General features: G+C 37.4%; 1 protein-coding gene across 1 annotated transcript; it reads left to right on the top strand.

Moving 5' to 3' along the window:
- Positions 1–13,758: 13,758 nt before the first annotated feature.
- Positions 13,759–18,949, top strand: LOC131601949 (arogenate dehydratase/prephenate dehydratase 2, chloroplastic-like). The gene is made up of 12 exons (XM_058873882.1): positions 13,759–14,116; positions 14,202–14,269; positions 14,359–14,451; positions 16,077–16,277; positions 16,357–16,437; positions 16,774–16,869; positions 16,961–17,038; positions 17,167–17,256; positions 17,366–17,424; positions 17,592–17,673; positions 17,751–17,826; positions 18,585–18,949. Exons 1-11 carry the CDS (start codon positions 13,891–13,893, stop codon positions 17,808–17,810), a joined length of 1,134 nt encoding a protein of 377 aa, XP_058729865.1. The 5' UTR covers positions 13,759–13,890; the 3' UTR covers positions 17,811–17,826; positions 18,585–18,949.
- The last annotated feature ends 467 nt before the right edge of the window (positions 18,950–19,416 follow it).

Here is a 19,416-nt window from a genome sequence, read left to right as displayed (position 1 = left end):
GAGGTGTACTTATTGTAAACAAAGTATATATTAAATAGAAATTTCCAATTCCATTTTTATTCCATTTTTCTGTTAGTAGCTAAAAATAACTTAAAAAACAGAAGTGAAAATATAAGGACAGTTCAAAATCAAAATACTAAGAAGAAACTTAGTTCTGTTTAAATTGATCATATTGTTAGTTGTGTGCAAGAATACAAGTGTATATGAGAAATACATGTCAGTTGGATTTGATCATCTAAGGCAATAGTCCTCATAAAATTTTCATTTCTGTTTATGTAGAAGAAAAGTTTGACAACAATGATTCTAAACTATGATGTCTTAAACAAATCAGCTAAGTAATTGGATTCTAGCATCATGCCCAATTCCTAATCAGATCCCTAGCTAGCATTTTGAAATAATTAGATTCTTAATAGCTTCTCTAGTGAAACAGTTCACCTGAGTGAAAAAGCATAAAGCTCTACTCATTATTGTTTATCCTTTCCAAGGGACTTGTATGGAATGAAATTACTCCTAGTTTTTAATATGAGAAAAGGGATGCTGCACTTAAATTATAAAAAAGATTTATACTGTCAATTAATCACGATCATGTATTCCGTCAAATTAAATTGTAATTTTTAAAATATTGAAATGACATGGCAGAATGATATTCTCATTATATAATAATCAGATATATTAATTATTTAATATATTAAAAAAGAATTTTCTTAATAATAAGAATAAGAAGATAACTTGGAAAGTTGGTAAAAAGCGACTAATTTCTTTTTGGTGAAAAGAAATCGTCGGTAAATCTACACATAAAAAAATGTAAAATCTATATTTAAAACAAAATAAATTATAGAGAAATTTGTATGTAGAAATACAAAATCCGCAAGTAAAATAAACGTAAAAAAATAGTGTGCATTTGGAGGCTTTTTTTTTTCTTTTCAAAATTTGACAAAATTGAATTTTATGATTTTTTTTTATCCAAACAATTGATCTGTTAGATTAAAAAGATTGGGTTTAAATTGTGTATGACAATTTGAGCATGAGGTACAATATCTAACCTACCACGGTCCAAGTCAATTTAAACCCTACCAATACTATGAGTTGTTTCATTACCCTCTTTTTGCCGATGCTTGAAGTTGACATTGTTGAGATCTTTCATCTTTCTCTTCATCGTACCACATAAAACTCCAACATGATTTCTGGGTAACTTTCCTTCCTCCATCTTCATCATCGTTTTCAACTCGGTGTTGTCCGGTTCAAACCTGATCTCCTTGTGACCTTTAACTATTGCTCTCTCCATTGCTAACTTTAGAGTCATAGCTAATCCAACTGATTTCCTCAATGATCTCACCAATGTGAATATAAAACACCGCTCCTAAACCTCATAGATGTTTCGCCTTCAAGCTCGCATATGTAGCACAGATCAAACGGTTGTTACTTTCCAAATAAGTATTATTCTTCTGCATGTTCATATTAGTCATGTTATCCATCACATTGCCTTTATTGATCTCGTGCTTTTTATCCATGCAGTTGTTCTTCTTACACTACAAATCCTTGGTTTTTCTCAACACATCGAATCTTTATGTATTCTCAGGATTTATCCCTTTTTAAACTTTGGATGCATTCTCGTACATCTTGAGACTAATACCTTTTTGGGATTAATGACTTTCTGCTTACAGAGATTGTGATGCTCTTGATTACTCATAACCCTATCCCTTTTTATGTTCACACCTTGACTCATATTAGGTTGGTTTGCATAATCTTCCTGGAATTTGTTGTTATTTTTGTTGTTATTTTTTATGTAATCTTTTGTGTTTTTAACATTTCTCTGACAATTAGATTCCTTGTTCTTCCTTCTAGGTTGAGGCGCGAAACTATCATATGATATTTTTCCCAGATAAGTCTTATGTCCCTTCTGAACTTTAGCATAGTTATCCTACTTGTTTCCTTCCATGTGATTGTGCTCCTTACTTTTATTTATCTCTTTGTAGCACCTTTGGAAAATTTTGAAACCCTACATAGCTTTATCAATAATTTTTTTTTTGATAAACAATGAGATATATTTATAAAAGTTGAGTACAAAAAGTACTCAAAACTAGTACATATTTAGCAGCTAGCTCCACAACCACCCAACCTTACATAAACTTAAATACAAGCTAAAGGATTATGGAACCACTCATAGAAATTACAAAGCACTCTCTGTTTTGAACCTAATGCTAACCACCACCAAGTGAACATTTTCACATTATGAACGATTTCGTCTATATCACCTACAGCATTGTTAAATATAATGTCGTTTCGTTGTTTCCATATGCACCAACAAGTTGCCATCCATATTCCCGCAGCTCTCCTTGGTGAACAATGGTTCCTTAATGTATTCAAGACCTGCAAGAAATGATCACAGCAATCTGTCCTTAATGGTGCATCTATCCCTAACCATTCCATGATCTTCTTCCATACCCCTGCTAGGAAAACACAATTCAGGAACAGATGGACAGAATTTTCAGCAAAATCACAGCCAAACACACATAAGCTCAGGTCTGAGATTGTAATGATGTTTCTTTTCATGAGTTGCTCCCTCGTTGCCAATCTATCCATCAACAATCTCCAACCAAAGATTTTGACTTTGGAAGGCATCCACCCTTTCCATAACGCCTTAATCGCATCTCTTGCCGCTGGCTGCAACCCCTCCACCCTACCCTCCAAAAGAAGCTTCTTATAATACTCCCTCACAGTGAATCCATTCATTTCTCCTCCAATCCACACGATCTTATCCATTTCGGCATACGTAGGTACCACATCCTCCAGGATCCTACATAATTCCTCCAACTCCTCACCTACCAACGGATCGTGTACCGGTATGTTTTCAGTCAAACCCCACTTCCAAACATTATCCTCCCACAAACCTAGATTGCTGACACTGCAACTCTTCATAACTTCGGGTGCAGCTTGATACAATAGTGGAAATGTACAGCACAAAGGTTCCTGACCAATCCACTTCACTGACCAGAATGGAATCCTCCTCCCATCCCCCAATTTGCTAGCTATGCACCTTAAGAATCCTGCCTCTGCCTCACTATCAGCCAACTTCATTAGGTCTCTCCACCAAATGGATTTGTGTGACTTATTCCCCACTTTTCTTTTGAATAAAATTCGTTCATGAAGTAGGCCATACCTTTCCTCCAAAATTCCCTTCCATATCGCTTCTTCATCTTTCAGGAACCGCCACAACCATTTAGTGAGAAGAGATTTATTGAACAACTCTAATTCTTTGATTCCCAGCCCACCATCCTCTTTCTTCAAGCAAATTGTTTTCCAACTAGTCCAAACCACGCCTTTTCTTTCCTCCGCGTTATGCCATAAGAAGTTTCTTTGAAGCTTTATTAAAACTTTCTTCACCTTTTTTGGCATCTTAAAGAAAGAGAGGAGATACACAGGTAAATTCATCAGTACAAAATTGATTAGTGCAACTCTACCTCCAATGGACAAAAGTCTGCCAATCCACGGAGACAGTTTGGACTTCGTTTTCACCACCAATGGCTTCCAAAAGCTAGCTTTCCTCGGGTTTCCTCCTACTGTAACTCCAAGAAAAATGAAGGGAATGTTATCCAACCTACAGCAAAGAAACTGACTGGCTGCTTGTAAAAAATAATCATCCACACCTATCCCATATAGTTTGCTTTTCCACATATTTACTCTCAGGCCCGATACCATTTCAAACCCATGGAGTAGCACTTTGATTGCCCACAAATTTCTCCACGATCCTTCACCCACGATAATCGTGTCATCAGCAAACTGAAGTAATTCATATGATACCCCTTGGTTTATTCTAAATCCTTGAAATTCCCCTCTTTCCATAAGCTTGCGCATCATACCTGCCATACCCTCAGCCACAATTGTATACAAAAATGGGGAAAGGGGGTCACCTTGTCGTAACCCTCTACCGACTTTGAATTCCTCCGTTGGGCTGCCATTTACCAGAACTGACATATTGCTATTGAATACACCCGTTGACATCCACCGCATCCATCTCTGACCAAATCCCATATTAATCAACATTTCCTTTAAAAACTCCCAGTCTACACAGTCATAAGCCTTTGCGAAATCTACTTTGAACAACAGGCAGCTCTTCTTCCTTCTACGCGCATAGTCTACAATCTCGTTTGTTACCAACACCCCGTCAAGGATCTGCCTTCCCGGGATGAACGCAGTTTGTGACTTTGAGATCAATCCTCCTATTACCTTCCTTAGCCTTCCCACCAAAACTTTTGCTATTATTTTATAGATGCAGCCTATTAGACATATCGGTCTAAATTCTTCCAGACCTTGAGGATGCTCGACTTTTGGAATCAGCGCTATGAATGAGGCTGACATAGCTCTAGGGAGATTTGCCTTATCATGAAAGTCTTGAACACAATGAATAATGTCATTTCCCACTATATCCCAACATTTCTTGATGAATTCTAAGTTGTATCCGTCTGGTCCAGGACTTCTATCACCCTCACAATCGAAAACCACTTCTTGAATTTCTTCTTTTGAAAACTCTTCCTCCAGCGCTGCACACTCTTCTTGCATCAATCTGTTGAAATCTATCCCCTGCAGCCTAGGTCTGGGCTTTGACATCTTTCGGAATCTCTCCTCGAAGTGCTTTTTTATTTCCTCCTTGACCTCCACCACCCCTTCTATCAATCCTTGTTCTGATTGAATTGCTACTAGTGCATTCTTCCTTGTTTTTGCTCTGAGTGCAGAATGAAAGTACTTGGAATTGTTATCACCTTCCTTGATCCACCTTATCCTAGACTTTTGCTTTAACATGCTTTCCCTGTGATGTATTTTCCTCCAGATATTTTCCTGCAAAACCTTTCTCTTTTCTGTCACTTCTTGGCTTGAATAGTTTATGTTGTTCGTGTCTACCAATTCCAATTCGTTTAGCATCTCCACATCCTCCTCCAGTTCCAAATTTACTCGGCCGAAAACTCTGTGATTCCATTCTCTTAGACTGTTTCTTAACCTTGTGAATTTTTCCTTCAACATGAATGCACTGCTTCCCTTGTCCGAGCTCAGTTCCCACTGTTGTTTCACCAACCTGAAGAAATCTTTGTGATCATACCAACTGTTAAACACTTTGAAAGGCTTAGGACCCCAATCGAGGTTACTCGATTTCACCCAAACTGGCCTATGGTCAGAGATGTCTCTGTTCCCTGGAATTTGAGCCACCGCCTTCCATTGGTTGATGATACCTTCTGATAGCAATATTCTATCAATTCTGCTTCTAGCTTTCCCGTTCGAGTTAATCCATGTAAATTTATTTCCTATTACAGGTAAGTCTATCACCTCCATTAATTCTATGAATTTTGAGAACTCCTCCATTTCCACCCCTCTTGATCTATTCTTACCCTCCCTCTCCTCTTCTACTTTTATTGCATTAAAATCTCCCGCTACAATCCATTCTACCACCGGCAATTTTTGTTTCCAGTCCAAAATTTTCCTCCACAGCTCTCTCTTTTCCAACAGCAGACACGATGAGTATACATTTACAAAGTAACAATTTGTACCTTTCCACATAGCGTTAACCCCCAGAAAACCCTTTCCTTTGAAGCTAAATGATGGCTCCATAACACCCTTCTTCCAGATTGTCAAAATTCCCCCTGATCGACCTTCTGATCCAACCGCAGACCATTCACACTCCTCCACACCCCACAGACTTTTTTATAATTTTCTCTTCCATCAGTTGATTTTGGTTTCCTGGAAAAAACAAATCTCTGCCTTCACCTTCATAACAATTTCTTTGATTCTTCTACACTTTGCCGAATTCCCGCACCCCCTAATATTAAAAGTTCCTAGATTCATGGGATACCAATTGTTTGCTCCTTCCCTTCTTCAAAGCACGCCCTTTCCCTGTTTTCAATACTCCTGACAATCTCTTCAAACACTTCATCATCTTCATCCCCTTCAATTCCTAAGTCTTTGATTGAGTTCCATACTTTGTCCGGCATTCCTTCTATTGATTTCCAAATACGTCGATTTCCTTGGTTTACTCCTGAGTCCGCCACCGAATCTTCGCATAGAACCGTACCCGCTGAGCTACTAGAATCATTTCCCCTTTTCTCATAATTCACAGGCGAAGCCATGGTGGTCAAAATGAAGTTAGGGTTACCCTGTGAGTGCAAAAGGGCAGAAAAATAGGATGGAGCAAAAGGAATTTGAATATTCTCATAGATTTCTGATACAGCCTTTTTTTTCTTGGGCTTTCTCACGAGGTCCAAACCGCACGGTGATCCAGATATTGGATCAGAAACGGATTCTATATGCTCTAAGATGGGACCCCCACAATATTCTCCTGTCAGGCCCATTCTCGATGGCCCACCTTCCTGAGTTATATTATTGATTTTGCTGGGTCCAGCCGCCACCTTTTTTCTATAGAGTGACAACAACCTATCCCTTTCAAGCACTTCAGTACCTATCTCCTCATTAAATGCTCCCTTACCATCAACAACATGTGTTAACCTGTCACCTTGTATGAAAAGTTGACCTTCCTTTTGAAAAGTCTCATCTTCCCCCTGAACCTTCGCTTCTGCAGACTTTGAATTTTCTTTTCTATGCATAGGGACTGTTTCCTCGCCACCTTTCCTCTGGTACTCTAAATTCATAGCTCTTTGAGTGCCTTCAGACATGTCATCTGACACACTTTTGTCATCCCCGAGACCAACTTCATCTTCCTCCTCCCCACTTTCCTCCCAACCGCCATCCTCCTGCTCCGATGTGCTGCCTTCCTGTTCCTCATCTTCCCACCCTCTTGGTATAACAATTCTCTTTGGATCATTCATATCCTCAGCTATCTTAATACAGTAGACATGGTCATTTACGCCTACATTGATGCTTACGTTCAATACCATTGAGTATTTGGTTCTGATTAAGAACCGAGCAACATCCAAGCTTGTGTGCTCCCTAGTCTCCTTGTCCATACACACGAACACACCCACCGTTTTCGATATGAATTCGAAGAATTTTCTATTCCATGCATGGCATGGTAATCCAAAGCAACGAATCCATGTCAGTCTTTCATTGTCTACATCCATTGGACTCCATGGATGTATTTCCGAAAACCATTTTCCTATCCACACTGCCTCTTCTCTTATCAATGCTTTTAGCTCTCCCTCCTCAAGTTCTTCTAACAAACATAGATTAGCTCCCATAGGAGTTGCCTTTATTCTAAAAAACACTTCTGCATGCAATGCTCCCAGAATATTATACGTCGTCCCTGGTTCTTCGACTACCCCAACGTAAGCTTTTTCAAATCTGCTGAAACCTTCCTTTTCCACGTCAAACTGACGATGCACAAACTTTGGTATTTGCTCTTTCCTATGGAATCCTTGTAGTTTGCTATTATTCAAACCACCGTTTTTCATCACCACCTGTGCATATGACTCTGTTCCTTTTGTTACTTTCTGTGGCTAAAACCTATTTCTTTCACCTGCCTCAGGAACTCCCTCCTTGCCTCCACTCTTATGATCACCCTGTCTTGATTGCGGTTGAACTCCTCTTTGGAATCTTGGAACATTGGCATGGATCTTTCTTCCTCTAATCACAATGTTATCCAGCTCCCCTTCTAATCTCTTGGCATCATGCACTTTTCTGAATCTCACGAAACCATACCGTTTCCCCCACTTATTTCTCTTAGGTGGGATTACCACCTCAGCCACCAGCCCAAAATCTACGAAGATTTTGAACATATCATTTGCTCCAAAGTCCTCCGGAAATTCTGAGAAGAAAAAACTTATCAGTTGTTCACCATGTTCACTTCCTTTTCCTCTTTGTAAATCCCATCTTGCTTCCATCTTTCTTGGCTTCCATTTCCGATTTGCTACCACCTTCCAACCATCATTTGCTCTCTGTTGACTTTTCCCTAATTCTCTCTCCTGTTTCTCTCTCAGCTGACTTCTCTCTCTTTCTCTCTCCTGTTTCTCTCTCTTGTTTCCCATTATTTTATGAGCACTGCAATTCGTTATCAATAATTTTAACAACATGTACTATCTTGTTATCGAAGAGCTTTTTATTTTTAGCACCCCATATTCCATCTATGATATTGATGAATATAGCTAAGTTGTTTTGATCCAACTGGTAGAGGTTAGCTATGATTCAATCCCTAAGATTGTTGATCTAACTATTTTGCGCATTGATGTTCCAAGGGGAACTCATCTACACTTGAGTAGCTAAGACACAATCCTTAAACTATGACTAATGGACACAGTTCTTGAGTTGCATCTAGGGAAAAGGGGGTCATAATTTATCCTTTTGTTAAAGAGATTCTCATTCATAGGTAAACAATTATTAATGACTTTTCATACCAGAGTTTGTTGTCTTGGCTTCACTCTACCACTCCAAATTTTCTTCCAAACCTCTTTATCAGAATTCCTTATAGAACTTTCCTCTTTTTAATCTTTATTCAAGTCCTTAAGCCAATGGTAGCCCGTTCTGACATTGTAATTCCCATCTTTCTTGGCTTGCCAACTTAGCTAATCATCTTTATCCAAGTGATAGAGTGGGACCCTAGTTATTTCCTCATTGTCAATGGGGTAGAAAGTATTGCTAATGATATATTGGTTCCAATAACCATTATCCTTGTCTATGAGGTCCCTAACTCCAAATGTCCTTGTTCCCAAGGGTTCTTGTGTGTAGGACTTTAAACCTACACATACTAGGGATCTAGTTATCTTCCTAAATATTGATGTTGTTACCATTCTCTACATTCCAAATGCTATTCTTATTGATTATCCAAATATTACTTTGGATGCTTCTCCATAGATAGCTAGGATTCCTACCTATTTTAGCCTTCAAGATATCTGACTTAGGATAATAGCTTTTAAAACTTTATCCACCATAGTTTGAGGTTCAATGTGTAACCTCCAAACTTGCTTAGCTAACATAGCCTTGTTGAATTCTTCAAAATTCCTGAATCCCAACTCATCATTGCTTTTAGGAGTACATAAGTCCTTCCACTTCTTCTAATGAATCTTATATACCCCACCAAAATTCATCTATAAGACTATCCATAGTATGGCTTAGATATTTAGGGAGTAGGAAAGTACTTATCACATAGGTGGGGATAGCCTGAGAAAAAACTTTTATGAGGATAACCTTTCCAGCAAAGGATATGCATTTAGCTTTCCAAACCTTGAGTTTACTTCTGATTCTATCCAGAAGATAAATAAAGTAAAGTTTCCTGGATTGACCAATATGAGTAAGAAGCCCTAGGTAGGATTGGATTTTGTTAACAATAGGAATACCAAAATTGTTGTTGAATATTTGTTTCTGAATTTGGTTAGGGTTCTTGCTGAATATCATTTCTGATTTTTTGAAATTTCTTCTTTGACATAAGCTTTCCTGGTATGTTTTAATAATGTCAAGGAGGGTCCTGGCCTTTTGTTCATTAGCTTTGCAGAAAATTAGACTATCATTTACAAATAAGAGATGATTAATATTATGAGCTTTTCAGACTATAGATATACCTGTAATTTTTATTTCCTTTTTGAGCATTATTAATAAGCTTTGGAAAAACATCAGTACATAATATGAAAAGATAAGAGGATAAGGGGTCTCCCTGTCGAATTCCTCAAGTAGAGGTGATACAATAAGTAGGAAAACCATTAATAAGGATGGCTAAGGACACAATAGTCACACATCTCATAAAGTTATTAATGAAACAATTAAGGAATCCAATGTTGGTAAGAGTCCTTTGTATAAATGTCCAATCCAATCCGTCATAAGCCTGCTTTATGTTCATTTCAATTCCAACATAGTGGGTTTATAACAACTATTGTGGTTGGGGCTTGCCCACGGTGGCGAGAAGCCATGTATAGTGGTTTTAGAAGACCTGCTCATGTGAGATGAGAGACTCTATCTATTAGCGTAATGCTTAGATATAAACGTGTAAGTTATGATTTGTATGGGTTAAGATCTTTCTCCTCTTCCATTTAGGAGAGAAGTATTTATAGATGCCTTTTAGGCCTAGGGTGTAGGAAACCCATAGAAGAAGTAACTGCTTTCCTTGATTGGCGAGATTGTTGACTACCTATTTTTTAGGGAGTCGTGGCTTGACTCCTCCTTATGTGACTAATGGGAAGATAATGGTACCTTATACGTCACCTATCTCCCAATGGTGACACCCATACCCCTTAAAGGTAGCGGTTAAGCACTTCTTTATTGGCTGATGACCCTGAAGTCTCCCTCATTTGGGACTCTGACAAATATAACACTACACGGTCCCTCAAGCACGGGGGCTTGTGAAGGGAAAAGTCTTTTAAGTGTCGTCTCAGGATCTTTCCCGTGGTATGGGCGTGGCCTTTTTAGTGGGAGGACAATCCCTTAGCTAGCGGGCGAGTCCCTCAACTGAAGGCGACCTTTTTAGTAAAAAATGAGTCCCACAACTAAAGGTGACCTTTTTAGTAAAAGGTGAATTCCCTGGCTAGGGACGAGTCCCTAAGCTAAAGGTGACCTTTTTAGTAAAAGATGGGTCCCTCAGCTTAGGGAGAGTCCCTCAATTGAAGGTGACCTTATCAATGGGAGGCGATAGAGAATCGTTAGTGGGAGGTGAGTCACTACTCTATGCCATATGTTTATGGACAAACAAATATTAGCAGAAAATGTCGATTTCCTTGATTGACTAAAGATGTCAAAACGTCAGTCAATCATGGAAGCTTTAGGGTTTAGTACAGGAAGCACATGTAGCTTTTAATAAAGATAATGATTGTTTCACTAGGAAATCCTAATAAATTTCTTCCCCTTACATGCGTCCTCTAATTATAAGAACTTTTCCCGTTCTCACGGTAGTTATTCTCGTGAGTGGACGTATTACTTGCGTGTTTGGACTTCTATAAAAAGAGTTGGTTCGTTGTTTAAGAATATATTTTTCATGTTTCCTCTGGATTCTCTCTTCCTACTTCCCCTTAAAAACACACTAGTTCAGAATAAGGAAAAGAGAGGTAGGAGGTGACATTCCTTTCCCTAGGGCATAAACACTAACACTCATGTTCCTTTTCCTTTTCCTTCTCATATATAGTTAATGGCAACAAGGAAATCTAAACAAATCCATGTTCAAGACATTGTGTCTCTGTATGCCAGCTATGACATGATAAATAGGTTTCATGAGGGCATTGGGTTTTCCAATACAGGGCATGAAGAGAACGTGGTCCTTAAATCCTGTTTAGAAATAGAGAGAGTCAACATGAAAATTATCGATGAGGCTCCTTTCCCTATTTTTATTTTTAAGTGTTTGTTATTCACGAGTTGGGGGTTCTGATCCCTTTTACTCTTTTTGAGGTTGATTTTTTGAAGGTCATTAACGATGCTCCAACCCAAATTACTCCTAGTGTATGGGGTATGTTAAGGGATTTTGAAATAATCTGTAGTAACTTGGGAAATAGATGGTCCAGATCGTGAGTTATTTTTGTCTCTTACCCTTTTCTACTTTAATTATCTGGGATTGCTGGGGTGGAAATGGAGTGGAAGAGTATTTAGGTAAGCTTTATGATAGGAATCTCATGTCCTTATTCCTAACCTATTGTTTTGTGTATTAATATTGATTCCTCCTTTTCTTTTGCATATGATGTAACTGAGGTTTCGCTTGCCAAAAAGAGAGAATGCTTGACAAGACTTCAAGATACCCAGTAGTTGGCGCCTTTTCCCCCACCAATATCCAAGGATTTAGGTGCAGCATGTGAGGACCGACACTGCAAGACATCTCGTGTCGGTGAAGCCCGCCCTCCCAAAGTGTTGGAGCGGGATGTGGGTCTTTTTAAACCGCCTGGAAGCCTCCCAGTGCAAGGAGGTGGCGATAAGGCAATTGGTGGATCTACCCCTCCCAAGACCTCTTTATGTCATATTGCTTTCAACACAATGAAGTGCATTATAAACACACTTGATTAGAAAAACCACTAAGACGACTTGGTCTTAGATTTGCTTGTCTCACACTGGATGACTTAATTGCCTTATAACTTGTATAGACTTCCTTGACTTAAACCTTTAAGGATTTATTTGCCCCAAACTTGAGGACTTGTTGGCCTCTCACTAAAGGAATTAGGAAATAACAAAAGTGTTTTGCTTAGAACAACTCACATAGAGCGGTAAACTTTCCTTTTAAAGAATAATGAATAAAAATACTTGTTTCTAGGTGTTTGTCCTTTTCTAATTTAAAACGTATTTAAAAAGCTTATAAAATATTTATATGGTTCTTGTGACTTAGTAATAATACAATAGTAAGTCGTGCTAGTGACCAACCTTTAACATTTTAAGTTGTCATTTATATATGACTTATAAATTATGAATTGTTGGCTAATTGTCTTTGCCAATCATTTCACTATTGGGAATGAAGTAAATAGAATTGTACTATATGTACAAAGCTCTATCCATTCATTCATTATATTGATCCTCATCCTTTTATTTCTTGTACTAACACATTTGTCATCATGTGTCTGTTGAGAACAATCTATACGGTGACATAACACAACAAGTCTTCGTTATTTGAGCACAAGTGATCAATTTATCATATAGACAGGTGGCAGTAAAAATGACTTTGCCCCGTAGTGAAAAAATACTGTGCTTTCCCACCTTGAATGCCACATAGTATTTAATATAGTAAACACTACTGTTATATACAATTAATTTCACTAATTATTTATTTAATATGTAGACATCTATTATTGTTTTTACTAAGTTAACTTTATAGGTAAACATAGTTGAAGCGCGTTGCAAGTGAAAGTGTTAACAAATAGATTTCGTACAATAAATGGATTCATCCCTCCTCTTTTAAATGTCATTTTCCGAATAAGATACATTAAACAACTAAAACTCAAATACCAACACTTCATACAATTTACTTTACAGTTGAATGTACTTTCTTACTATTTACACATTGTTTGAAAAAGAAGTGTTTCGAATCGAATAAAACCGTTTAGTTTAATTCTATTTTTAGAAAACACTAAAAATCAACAAATATTTTCTTTTAAAAAATTAATTCAAACCGAAATGTTACACAAGTGAGAGAGGAGAATGGATCTTCTATTTTTTCCCTTTAGTTTTTATTCAGCTACAAATCCAATCGCTAATAAGCATGGAAAGAATAAAGATTTAGAAGCCTAGACATAAAATATAATCTAAAGATTAGAATTATGGCGTAACCAAAAGTCTTTTTGCCAGATGTTGTTACTTCGTATAACTTAGTTGAGGATATAAATGAATTAATTAGGTGCTACAATCAATGTATGATGCTGCAGAAAAAGACCATCAGTAGAGAATCTATCAACATGGACACGAAGTGAATCAAACTTGATAGGGATTAGATTTGCACTAATACTGATGAAGCAGTAGCAAAGAACAACGATGTTGGATGTGTTGGCTAGAAACAATGAAGGTGTTTGGTTGAGTGGTTTTTCCAAGATATTAACAAATATAGTGTTCTAACTGGTGAACTTTAAGGTGCTCTTGAAGGTCTTAAACTAACTCTCACTAAATGTTATAATTGAATTAAAATTCAGGTTGATAAATAGGAAGTGGCTAACATTTTACGAGGAAAAGTAAACAAATAAAAGAATATGCATTTAATTCGCAACATCAATATCATGACTGCATTCTTGGGGTTAAAGTTGCGAAAATTAAAATGTGTTCAAAGACCTTGACTAAACACAATTTGAAGTCTCATAAAAAGGCCAAGGAAAAACTATCCCTATCCGTGAGAGAATGAGAGGGGTAACAAAAAAATTTAATAAAAAAGAAAAAGTGAACCGCATGACACGCATTTTCACATGGATCCACATATAAATAACAGAAGCAGAAAAGACGAACAAAGATCATAACTTCAAACTTCAACCCAGCAGCAGTGACAGAGTCACCATACCTACCACGCCATTCATGGCATCTTCCCGAATCATCTCCCATTCTCAACCCAATCTCCACCGTCACTCTCCCCTCTTTGACTCCATTAAACCTCATCCATCTCTCAATCTCAACCTTCCCCCAAAACGACACCGTAACCTCCGCATTCGTGCTTCCCTCCGCGACGCGTCGCACTCCGTTGAATTGCAAACTACCGCCGTCTCAAACGACGTCGTTTCCAAAGATCCGCCTTCTCTTCCTCGTGCGTATTGCTTTTCCCTCTTTCTCATTTTCTCATCTTCTCATCGCACTTTTCTGCCTCTAACGTTTTTCGCGATTTTTTTCAGGGCCTTTATCTTCGAATCAGTTATGTAATGCTGTTTCCGATGGTTCAGGACTTCGTGTTGCATATCAGGTATTTGCTTCTAGCATTGCATGCGAAGAGTTATTGTAGAAGCTAATTTTGATGATTGAATTGATTTCGTATGATATTGCATTTTTCAGGGGGTTCAAGGTGCTTACAGTGAATCTGCTGCACAAAAAGCTTACCCTAATTGTGAAGCTGTGCCTTGTGAACAATTTGACACTGCTTTTGAAGTAAATATTTTTGTTACCCTTAGTAGGATTTAAATTATTTCATATGCACCTTCAGTGTAATTTTACAATAATAACTACTTATGATTGGCTGTGATTTGGTGATAGTATAGAAACATGACTGACACTATATCAAAATTAAACTCATTCTAGTATCATGTTTTTTTAGTGTCTTTTTATCTAGTTTCTTTGTTGTTGTACTTGAGTAGGTGATTGTAATTGTTTGCATTGCATTTCTCTGTATTGGTTTTCTTTATGGATGTTCTAAATTAGTGAATATGAGTAGTATAATGATAGGATACTGGATTCTCTGTTATTAAACTCGGCCGTTATCTCGGCACGGTACAGCAAAATGAAGAAAACTGCGTCAGGTCGTGCCGTTCTGTCACATATGCGTGACTCGGCTGGAACGAGTGCAATAAAGGGATTGGATTCAGAACGACGCCGCGTCAAAGCGGTTGCTCCGGCTGCGTCTGTTGTAAATGACATTACCCTTAATGATATTTCCGCAATAAGGTTATTTTTAAGGATATAAAGGTTCCACTGTCTGTTGTAAATACCAATTTTCCCTAAAAAATTACAATATTGCCCTCATCTTCACAATAGCGGTTTGTAAAGCGCTACAGAACTGCTATAGTGCCGCCACAACCTCCTAAACAGCGGCCGCTATCGCGGATAGCGGTTAGCAGGCCAAAAGCGTAGCGCCGAGGTCCTGAACTGCTACGCCATACTGCTATAGCGCGCTATCGACAACCTAGGTTATTTTATTGAATTTTAATGGCATTTGCAAATATGTTTTGCTCATGACTTCTGACTTTTATTTCTAAATATGAATACTTCATTAATTTTGATAAATTTATTTTAGTTTTTGAAAATTATGTTTTTATTAATATTAACTATGTTAGTATCCGCGTCACTTAAATATCGGCCGTTATGCTTTCCGCTCCTGTTCTGCTCCATTTTTTAGAGATGGCCGCGCCGTGCCGTGCCGCTATCCGAGATTGATTGAGAACATAGAATGGATTTGGGCTTCATCCCAATTGATATGATGAATGGGAGAGAAGTGACTTGGTAGGATTCTGTTAGGAGCAGTGTTGTCGATGGCCGGGAGCAAAAAGACCCGCAATATCGGCCAATATTTACCATTACGGCGAGCCCAAAAACTGCCATGTATATCCGCATAGCGGCCATGGCGCCGCTATTTGATAGCACTGGTTAGGAGGGACGGAAAAAGTTCAAAAGGGATGGGAGAGAGGTAAAGGTCATGGTTGTTTGTTAGGAAATTTTCTCTCTATTTATGGGCATGTTGGTTAGGAGTTCTTGAACTTTGGTTTATCTTTCTTTTTTTCCCCCATTTTTGAATTTATGACAACCTTTGGCAACCTTGATTAATTTTTGCAATAATGTTGTATTTGCTCATATATTGACAAATATAACTCTGATAGTTTTGAGTTACAAGCTCTAACCAATTTAAAACTCAATCACATATTCCAGTTATTTGTTTTTAGTTTCCATTGCTTATTATTATTTTCTTATGGTGGTTACCTTTTAAAATATATGGTTGCCGAGAGTTCTAGTTCTAACTGTCTGTAGTCTTTATTTTTATTGATCACGGATTCCTATGATAGTCTGTTGAAAGGTGGCTTGTGGACAGAGCAGTTTTGCCAATAGAGAATTCTTTAGGAGGGAGCATCCACAGGAATTATGATCTTTTACTCAGGCACAGGCTACATATAGTAGGAGAAGTAAAATATGCAGTCCATCATTGTTTGATGGCCAACCATGGTGTTAAACTTGAGAATTTGAAGCGTGTTCTTAGTCATCCTCAGGTGTGATTCTGACATTTTATACTTTTTTTCTTCTTTTTCTCTTCCTACAATAAACTCATCCATGATGGTGTTGTCTTAGGCTCTTGCACAATGTGAGAACACCTTGACAAAATTGGGCTTAGTTAGAGAAGCAGTTGATGATACAGCCGGTGCTGCAAAGGTAATTGTGGAATTGTTGGAAGCTATTTTTCTTGTATCATTTCAAGTGTTTCTGTTTATTAATAGTCACATTTATATACATTTGACTTGTTTAAAAATGAAGCACTAGATAGCTCACAATTTGTTTTGAATCGTGTTTGATTTTAAAAAGCTCTGGTTAACAACTGTCCTTAGGGCACTGGTTAAGGATTCAAGTAATGAAAAAGTCATCCACTAAATATCAATTAATGATTGTATATTGCACCATGGGGTGAAGGATGGGTAGATTATCATTTTCTGCTGCTGTTGTTGACATGATTATCAATATTAGTTATCCTAACATAGTTACAAATTATAGCATGTTGCTTTCCATAAACTACAAGATGCAGGAGCTGTTGCTAGCTCAGCTGCCGCAGAGATCTATGGCTTAAATATACTTGCTCAAGACATCCAGGTTTGGGTCTTTGTGTCACTCTGTTTTAAATGACATGGCAGACAATTCATGTTTATCTTAGATTTGAGGACTGATGGATTTGCATTGGCAGGATGATAGTGATAATATCACTCGGTTTTTAGTGTTGGCGCGAGAACCTATACTTCCAGGCATAGACAGGCCATTTAAGGTGCCTCAACTAGCATAAATAGCTGAAGTTACTCGATTGAATATATCATACGTCTCCTATATAGTTTACTTTAATGCTTACTGACATCAGTATTGATAGTTCTGTTGATTGTGGCATTGAATTTTCAGACAAGCATAGTTTTCTCTTTAGAAGAGGGGCCTGGGATGCTTTTCAAGGCCCTTGCTGTTTTTGCGCTTCGGCAAATTAATCTTTCAAAGGTTAGCCGTCTTCTTGGCGCGAGCTCATATATCTTTTATGGAAATTATATTTGCTAGTATGTTTTTTTTATGTGTTTCTGATTGTACAATTGATTAATTCTTCTTATAGATTGAAAGCCGTCCTTTGCGGAAGCAACCTCTTAGAACATCTGATGATAACAACAATAGGTATTCCAAGTATTAGTAATGAGGAGTGAGGACCATTGCAATAATATGTTTTCTGAGTTTTAATTCATTCATCATTTAATTGGTTCAAATTATCATTAGTATTGTGTTTACAAAGATGTTAGATTGTTAATGATTGCTATGCTGATCACAGTTAATATATTAAACAGGTACTTTGATTATATTTTCTATATTGATTTTGAAGCATCAATGGCTGATCAGAATGCACAAAATGCCTTAAGGCATCTAATGGTGCGACTTAATTTAATCTTATGAGGCGTATTTAAAGGATTATGTGAGTATTGCTCTAAAACTAATACAATTTGCAGGAGTTTGCTACATTCTTGCGGGTGCTGGGTAGTTATCCTATGGATACTAGCACGGCGTAAATAATCCCCAAAAGAGGTGAGTGCCATTTCTAATTACTTTTACTGTAAATTATCGTGTTTAAGCTTGGCCTATTTAAGCTAAGCCAAGCCTGGACTGACCTATTTCTTAAAAAGGCTGGGCTTAGGCTTTTTCAAAAGCCTATTTAATTAAATAGGTCAGACTTAGACTATTAAAAAGACGGGACGGAGACTCTACGGGTGGGGGATATGTTCTCTGTCTCCGTTCTGAAGTGCCTTCAGGGGATTTTGTTCCCTGTCCCCGTGGGGTGAAATTCCATATCTTTGAGGGGTCCCAAACGGGGCAATTATCACGGAGATCCGCACTAGCGAATGCAAAATGACATCCCTAAACCCATTTCACTCTCATTATAGGCTCTATCAAGGATCAACTCTCCCATATTTGTTATCTTGTGTAAGCTTTATCACAACTCTCATTATGCCGCCCAAATTGTGAAGGTACAAAAAGTGATGGAATGAGATGAAATTGATAGAGTGGAATGAAACATATTCCATTTGGTTCCACTCAATTCCATTTTATTTTAATTAATTCAAACAATGAAATGTAAGTTTATACCATTCCATCTCGTTCCATTCCATCAATTCAAATATAGTCTAAATAGTTCGGAGGGGTATTATTTGTTTTTATATTTTTTTTTCTGTGTAATTTGATCAGCTATCACGTAGTAATTAATTGTAATGGCTTTATAATTTACGGTATTCATTTGGGAACTTTTATTATTCTGACACTTTTGCTGTAAACTATTGATGATGCAGGACTTGCAGATATAGTTACTGTTGCATATGGCACAGTTCTTCCAGCCTTGCAATCATGTTAATGGAAATCCAGGGTAGAGTTTACATTGATTCAATATACTGACAGATAAAGAGAAAACAGTATGAAATGTGCAAGCTCCTCAAAATTTTGATGGGTGGTATTCAGCAGTATGAACCCGTGTGTTTGTGCAAATATTATCTCCTGCTTGTCTATGGTTAAATGCAAGTGTTATGTATTTATGTCTTTTTGTGAAAACAGTGGGAACGCATTTTTGCACCCTAGAGGAGTTTGCAGTTTTTGCCCAACCTCTACCATTTGTACTTCTCAAGTGTCGGTTATGGATTTTATTTATTTATTTGATAGAGCGGTCATGGGTTATTTTAGTTTTAGGATGAAATGCACTTTGCACCCCCTAATTTAGCTTCACATCCTTATTTATTATGGCTATTTTGCACCGTAATTTAATACTTTTTCTATTACAAAGTATAAAAATCAATTTATTTTGTTCAATATTAAAAAATATTTTGTTAGGAGTCATTGTACGTTGAATAAACATAAGCTGCAAAAATATAATAATACGAGTTGCATCTTCATACGCACTAAAATGTATATTTAAAATGTATACTAATGAGTCTTTATTTTGGAGATGCATCTTCGTAAAGATAATGTAGATGTATTTACGGAGCATTGCGATGCAGTAGAAGAAAAATAGAATTAATATGCATCTTCGTAAAGATAATGTAGATGTATTTACGGAGCATAGCGATGCAGTAGTAGAAAAATAGAATTAAAAAAATGGCATGTTGACGAAATAAAATTACCATTGATATC

Source organism: Vicia villosa, linkage group LG5 (assembly GCF_029867415.1).
Source record: "Vicia villosa cultivar HV-30 ecotype Madison, WI linkage group LG5, Vvil1.0, whole genome shotgun sequence".
NCBI classification, from domain to species: Eukaryota; Viridiplantae; Streptophyta; class Magnoliopsida; order Fabales; family Fabaceae; genus Vicia; species Vicia villosa.
Note: the sequence above shows the minus strand (reverse complement) of the source record. Positions and strands in the feature narration are given on the sequence as shown.